The sequence below is a fragment of the Sinocyclocheilus grahami genome, unplaced genomic scaffold (genome assembly GCF_001515645.1).
Source record: "Sinocyclocheilus grahami isolate Dianchi unplaced genomic scaffold, SAMN03320097.WGS_v1.1 scaffold1068.1, whole genome shotgun sequence".
Lineage (NCBI taxonomy): Eukaryota > Metazoa > Chordata > Actinopteri > Cypriniformes > Cyprinidae > Sinocyclocheilus > Sinocyclocheilus grahami.
This window is the reverse complement of record NW_015506247.1, coordinates 228,582-236,695: the sequence shown is the minus strand read 5'-3', so window position 1 is coordinate 236,695 and position 8,114 is coordinate 228,582. Positions and strand designations below refer to the sequence as shown.

Genomic DNA, 8,114 nt, shown 5'->3' with positions numbered 1-8,114 from the left:
TTTTTTCAATGTATGCTTCAGACACGGGTCACGACGAGGCGTTCCCCATAGCGACCCCTAGAGGACGCAGTTCGAAGTTCCCTACTCAGGGAACCATGGTTACATAAGTAACCTGAGACATTCTCTGTGACACTATTTTGATTAGCCAGTTTGCATATTGGGATTATGGAAGTTAACAAGATTGCAGGTGAGAACCGACCATGATGGTCAAATAGTATGTTCCAGTACAGGATGCAGACATGTCATAGTGTTTTTTTTTTCTTTTTAACGTTTATTAGAAGAAAAATGTCTTCTCAAAAATGTGGTTTGTTTCAATATCACATTAAATGTGTAAAAAGATCTGACATGATTTATCTTGTATTCATTTTATACATCTCAAAACACAGCCATTTAAACAGGGGCATGTAGGTTTTTATATATCCCTCATTTAGTGGTATTCCATCAGTCTAGAGGATTTGTTCCTACTTTAAACAGCTCATTCTCAACACCTTGCAAAAAAAAAATAAAAAATTATATCAAGCTTAATTGTGTGAAAAAAATGTGTTGTACAGTAGTTGTCACGATACCAAAATTTTGACTTCGATACGATACCTGACTAAAATACCTCGATACCACTACTGAAAAAAAGTGAATAAAAAAAGAAAAGAAAAGAAAGAACTTGTTCTCACTTGTTCCTGCCCTGGTTTTTGAGCATTTCATCCTCCTAAAAACAAAACAAAACAAAACAAAAAACATGCCAGTGCTCCCACACAGGTGAGCAACTACCAGTCTATGACTATGGTACAGCTAGGTTTTTATATATCCCTCATTTAGTGGTATTCCATCAGTCTAGAGGATTTGTTCCTACTTTTTTATTATTTAATAGGTAAACATTTTAAGTTCAATTGCTTGGAAAAGAAATAGCACACCTGTCCTTAACAAGCCACATAAAGCAGGGTGTTTCCAGAGTGTCAAAGTCTATTACAACAATAGACAGCATGCTTTAAACAGCTCATTCTCAACACCTTGAAAAAAAAAAAAAAATCATATCAAGCTTAATTGTGTGAAAAAAATGTGTTGTACAGTAGTTGTCATGATACCAAAATTTTGACTTCGATACGATACCTGACTAAAATACCTCGATACCACTACTGAAAAAAAGTGAATAAAAAAAGAAAAGAAAAGAAAAGAAAGAACTTGTTCTCACTTGTTCCTGCCGTGGTTTTTGAGCATTTCATCCTCCTAAAAACAAAACAAAACAAAACAAAAAACATACCAGTGCTCACTCCAGACATTTTTCATAATTGTGCCATTGTCACTAAAACTATGATAACTATTCTGGACACATTTAACTTTTGTTTCACAGAGAAAAAAGTACACAGTCCTTAAGGGGGGCGTTTTCCCCCACTCTACCCTACTTTTCTTTAGGTTCACAATGATGACAGGAGTACCACTAGAATCCTATTCAAATTCCTTTAGGATGACTGGAGGAAAGCATGTGGGAAATTAATGCATATTTTCTGTATTTTAACTTAATTGCTGTTTTTCAATGATCTATAATTCCCAGTTTTTAAGAGACACTATTGTGCAGTTTTCACGTAGCCTATTATTTCACAACTGCACTTGCTGTGTTCAGTCATCTCGACTGTTTTGCAGTTCACTGACATAATGTGGTGGGGGGAGTTTGAAGTGGCGAAAGCACCGGTGCATTTCCACTGGCTGTGGAGAAGGGGAGGGTCTTTATTAGGCTACCCCAGACCGAGACTGAATCTGTTCAGTACAGTTGAAGCCGGAGACAGACGCCGCATCGGCTAAAACAGACGCGCATAACGACACGCAACTGAAAAGCAAGATGTTTGCAGAGTAATGAATGCATCCTGACCGCATTTACAACGCTGACGCAGTTATAATATATTAATGATGTCTATTCCGCTACTGTAGCGGTTCTCCACATCCGCAGGAGCCACATTATAGGCAATCGCTGCTAAAAGGATTTCTCTAACGGTCGCTATTGATGGACGCACACACGGATATGATATTGTGAGCGTTCGCGTATTTTTCTGCGCACTGCAGTAAGGCTACATTCAGCACTGCACGCGATTGGACTGTGGATGTGATGGATATTGAATGTTTGTCGGCAAGCGAGGAGATCGCATTCAGGTTTTCATTAAGAACAATGTTTGCTTGCATGAAAACACCAACTGAATTGATAACGTGTGTGCAGTTGCTCATCCAGTGTGACTGAGTGGTTCAAAGCCACTGTATCCTTTAACAGATGCGAGGCAACCAGTTCCTACAACTTCAGTTGCATGCACTAGGGGAAAAGAATGGTGTTTATGGCAGAAATCTCAAAACATATCGGAATCATCCCACAAAAATAATCACCCAGCCTGGAATCGTAATGAAAGTGTTGCGGAGAAAAAGAATTGTACTGTTTATAGCGTATTTTCTGCTGCTGATTCTCACCATGCTGAACCTGGCGAACTACAGGTGGACTAAAGAACCTCAACAGTGTAATCTCCAGATGAGAAGCACTCCATACCAGGGCAGGTCAGACATTCGGTTCCTTTACAGACCATCTCTTGCTAAAAAGAGACAGCTCGTCTATGTTTTGACCACGTGGAGGTCTGGCTCATCCTTTTTCGGAGAGCTGTTTAATCAACACCCAGAGGTTTTCTTTTTATATGAACCGATGTGGCACATCTGGCAAAAGCTGTACCCGGGTGATGCTGTGTCCTTACAGGGAGCAGCGAGGGACATGCTAAGCTCGCTGTACCGCTGTGATCTTTCAGTTTTTCAGCTCTATAACAGCCCTGGGGGCAAAAACCTCACCTCCCTTGGACTTTTTGGGGCCACACTTAATAAAGTCATCTGCTCGTATCCTCTCTGCTCTGCTTATAGGAAAGAAGTGGTTGGGATGGTGGATGACAAAGTGTGCAAAAAATGTCCTCCACAAAGCCTCAGGCTCTTAGAGGAAGAATGCCTTAAGTACAACACTATAGTCATAAAAGGGGTCCGGGTTCTGGATGTCAATGTTTTGGCACCCCTTATGGAGGATCCGTCTCTGGATCTCAAGGTGATTCACCTTGTGCGGGATCCCAGAGCCGTGGCCAACTCCAGGATCAAATCGAGGCACGGGTTGATTCGTGAGAACTTACAGGTGGTCCGAAGCAGGGATCCCAAACTCCGTCGGATACCCTTTGTGGATCCTGGCCACAAAATTAGCAAAAAGGATGGAGCAGATTACCATTCGGTTGGGGCTATGGAGGTGATATGTGATCGGACGTACAGGAGCCTGAGGACTGCCTTAAATCCGCCCGGCTGGCTGAAGGGGAAATACCTGGCGGTGCGCTATGAGGATCTGGTGGAAAACCCTGTCAAAACACTCCGGAATGTTTATCAATTTGCTAATCTCAGTGCCAACCTTGACATCGAGTCTTTTGCTCTTAACATGACGAATGGCACAAGCTCTTCATCAAAGCCATTTATTGTGTCTGCCAGGAATGCCACACAGGCGGCTAGTGCATGGAGAACAGTGTTGAGTATTCAACAGATAAAACAAGTAGAGGAGTACTGCCATCATGCAATGGCCATCCTGGGTTATGAACGTGTGAGAACAGCTGGAGAAGCAAAAGACTTGAGTAAATCTTTATTGACTGCTTCCAAACTCTGACAGAGTTCTCTCCCCAGAGATAGCTTTTAGATGTCCACCTGAAACAAAGCACCAGCTCAGTAACTGTGGATTTGTTTATTCAAATCAAAGTGCTTTTGAAGGATTTCACAATCTCTTTATGGAGTGTCATAGCTTTTTGTGGTCATTTAATAGCACTTTTCTAAACGGACCTGTAGATGTTTGATACAGCTGTATCTGTGAACCACAACTGAAAAATGTATATTGTACAAATCAAATGTTGCATTGCCCTCCCCCCAAAATGGATGCTTAAGGTTGTTTGGAATGTTCTAGGTCTGTTTTTGAGTTTCAGTTTATTTGCTGTATGTAAAATTAAGAAATGCAAATGGAAAATGAGCAACAAAATGCTGATCAAAACTGTTATGCAGAGTGCAGGTAATGCTGTTTCTTTAGAATCAATTTAAAGACAATCATTCAATTTCACAATCTTCACACACTTTATGAATGCCAGTGTTATGTGTTATGTAAGACATACTTCTCATTTTATCAAATAAAAACTTAAAGTAATGCGTTGCAAAAATCTTAAAGGCTTTAATTTTACTGCTTAGTGCCTGCTGAATTTGTCAAGAAAGCATTTGAGTCCACTCCAATTATGCTTTCATTATTTAAATATAGAAACATTATAGCTACAATTATAGCATTTTAAAGAAGTAAAAACAAGAAGAAGAAAAAATCACTGCACTGAAAAGTGAAGGTAGTTCTGAGAAAAGATCCAGCTACATTTTTTGGCAGAATTTTTTTTTTTAATATTTATTTATTTATTTTAAATATGTACAGTGCAGCAATGATATTCAGAAAATGTGTCAAGTATAATCCATGTGTTTCAGCATAGCTAAGAAGTTGGTTCTTTTAGCTCAAGTGCATTCTGTGTGACCTCTGCTTACAACCTCCGTGTCTTAAATATAATATTGATCTGCTTTTGCTATTCAGAGACGTGAATGGGAGTGAGAGAACACCGAAGGTATCAAAGATGGATTCAAACAGGGTTTCACCATTGACTGGTGAATTGTTATACCATTACACTAGTTTACTATTGAGTAGATTTGCTGATAAAATAACTACTGTACAAAGGGCTGACCTAGGAACTGTAGTTACTGAGAGCACATCAACCCTAATTGTTTGATTTCAATGGTCGCAATCTGCAAAATTGCTTTCGATGGTAAAAATCCAAAGCAACAAGTAAACAATTAACCAGAATGAGACAATTGTCAAATTTTTCATTTGGAGACTAAGGTGCATCCTGGGAAGAAAGCAAATAAGACTAAATCACCAGCCTATTATAAGTGATAGAGGTAACAGATCAGCTGCTATAATATTTATTAACAACAACAAAAGCTATAACAATAACGCTAAAGATACAAATCACTATAAAGCAAAGTTCACATCTATAACAGCACAGAGGAACAATGCCATTGGAATCACTTTCATAATTTTTTTTTTTTGTTTTATGACAGACAACCAGAATTCTTCCTGCTTGAGCATTTAAAGCAGCAGATGACATACTGTTAAGTGCTCCATACACTTATAATAAACAGAACGTTATTGTGTTATATCAGGGGTGTCTAATCTCTGGAGGGTTGGTGTCCTGCAGAGTTTAGCTCCAAAACGAATTAAACACACATGAACTAGCTATCCAAGGGTCTTACTAGGCATGCTAGAGACTTCCAGGCAGGTTTATTGAGACAAGTTGGAGCTAAACTCTACAGGACACCGGCCCTCCAGGACCAAGTTTGGACCCCCCTGTGTTATATGTATCTTTACCGTTATTGTTCTTGATGTGAACAAGCCTTTATTTGTGTTCCTGAACGTTGCAAGTAGTTAGAATGCCAGAATAGTAATTAATCCACAATAAATGTAATTAAAATGAATTAAACTACAATAATCAGGTACATTTTTAGTTCTATTTGGCCCAAATTCAATTGAAAAGCCTAATGAACAACATTTCACCAAACAAGAAAAATGAACATATCTCTGCACAGCGTGATAGCTCTCTGGATACTAAGCAGAAACGAGCGCTATTGTCTTTCTTTTACCATAGACAGTACTTTTTTTCAGGGGCATTTGGGACTTTTTTTTTTTATTACTTTTTTTTTTACAGCTTTTCGTATTTTTTATTTTTTTCAAAATTAATGGATGTTGTTTAGAACCCTGTATAACTGGCCTATGGGCTTCTGTTAAAAACAAACAGGAACTAAACTTGGTTGTGGTGGCTACAAACACATGCTGCATCATATGAAGGTGTACTCAGGAGCAGACTTGTGCACAGTTTATTCCATGTACATCATAATGATCGGGTACCATAGCATCTCTCTGCTTGCCTCTGACGATGTCTTGTGCAGTTGCCATGACAACAGCTCAAGGAGGTGCAGCTATTATTTGTGTATGAACTCAAGCTATGGGAGCAGGTGGTGAAGACAACCTTATGAGAAAGAGAGACAAAGACAGAGATGTTGTATGTACATACTTTTGTTTAATTAGCAGGTATATGGCCCGGCTACACTTTTGATGACATCATCTTGTGTGGGAATGTAATATATGGTGCCTGATGAAGGTCATAGGACCAAAATGTTGTGAATAAATCTATTTTTGATACATTTGGAAGTATGGATAGCTTTTTTATAAATTTTTTTGGTTAGACACATTTCTCTAATCTAAGTTATACTGTCAAAACCATTAAGACTGCAATCAGATTGTTATTTTGCCATTCTGCACCACAAATATATTGTTTTAAAACAGCTCAACATCACACAGATACATTGTAATTTGGAGTATTTTAGAGCAATCTGGGAAATTAAGTGGAAGAACTTAATGGAGATCATGGAAGAACTCTATTTCTTCTATCTAGCATTTAAGTTATTAATGACTTCCACTTTGTGGAAAAACTCCACATGCTGAGTGTACAGATTTAAAAATGACAGCCATTCGACTTCAATTCTACTTTTTTTATAATCAAAAATGCACAGGGCAATCATGGAACCGATTCCAGGGTGTGGCTGTGACAGTAAGAATGATTGAAACTAAATAGCTAGATACTAATCAAAATATTGATAACTAAAACCATGGAGAAATGTGCCTATCAAGCTTAACTTTTCTATTTGTATTGCTTTAGGCCTATTATATTTTTAAGAATTACATTTTTGTGCTTATGCCACTGGTAATTGATTTCAAGACCTTTTTTTGCTAAGTTTGTTTTTCCTGTTTTAAAGGGGGAATTTTGGCAGAGTACAAACACAGATCTTCTGCATCCACAGTGTAACCCCTCCAAATGTAAATGAGCTTCAACTTCAGACTACAGAGGTCAAATGGACCATATCCAATGATCCATGTACTCAAAGGAAGCCCTTTCCGTCAATAGAAATAACCCAATGTTGTAAATGAGACACAAAATCTGGGGGTGGGGGTTCCCTTTAAAAGAGCCTCATGTAAGGGTTGATTATTCTCCCAGGTGAGTTGAAGGTAAGGTTGTTAGTTACACTATTTACATTCGAATCATGTTCAGAGTGCTTTTGAAACCTCTAGCCATGCTGCTCAGTTTGTATGCTACCTGCACAACAGTATCCACTTAGACAAGGACAAACAACATCTGCAAAATAAAAGGATGGACACTAAAAAGCCAAAAAAATATTGGGATCAGCCCTTCAAAAATAACAAGCACCAAGGAAAGCACTTATATGCATTATTGTGTATACAAAGCTACTCATTTACTACTACTACTACTACTACTACTACTACTAATAATGTATTATTATTATTATTATTATTATTATTATTATTATATATTTCCACATGTTGGAATAATATTTAAGATATCAAAACAACAAAATAACACAAAAAAGTGTAGAAATTATGTAGTGAACAAAATAAGTTAAACAGCCTTGAAGCAAATGAAAAATAAAACTTAATTAATTAAACTTCCACAAATTCAAAAATATAAATGAATAATTATGGAACATCATGACAAAATGAACATAGAAAGTAACAAATTTAAAAAACAAAGTTTAAAATTTGAATTTGAACACAGATAAGAAATACTTAAAAAAAAGAAGTGATCATTTTAAAACATGAATTACATATAATTCTTAGGAATAAAATATGAATGCAAATCATATATATGGAAATAGTTAAGGTATACAGTATAAAACCCATATGCAGAGTAGACAATTAATTTTATTTAAAGGAATAGTTCACACAAAAATGAAGATTTGCTGAAAATGAACTCACCCTCAGGCCATCCAGTTTGTTTCTTTTTCGGATCAGATTTGGAGAAATTTTGCTTTACTCGTCCAGTGGAATAAATTTGAACAGTCCAAAGCTGTTTTCTTACATATTCTCCTGACCAGGGGCGGCGCCAGCGAATTCCATAGCGAGATCACTGACAGGGGGAGCTGCGCAATTTTATATATATATATATATATATATATATATATATATATATATATATATA

General features: G+C 37.3%; 1 protein-coding gene across 1 annotated transcript; it reads left to right on the top strand.

Annotated features, from left to right (window-relative positions):
- The first annotated feature begins 1,825 nt into the window (after nucleotides 1-1,825).
- Nucleotides 1,826-4,115, top strand: LOC107566295 (carbohydrate sulfotransferase 2-like). The gene has a single exon (XM_016251700.1). It carries the CDS (start codon nucleotides 2,255-2,257, stop codon nucleotides 3,650-3,652), a length of 1,398 nt encoding a protein of 465 aa, XP_016107186.1. The 5' UTR covers nucleotides 1,826-2,254; the 3' UTR covers nucleotides 3,653-4,115.
- The last annotated feature ends 3,999 nt before the right edge of the window (nucleotides 4,116-8,114 follow it).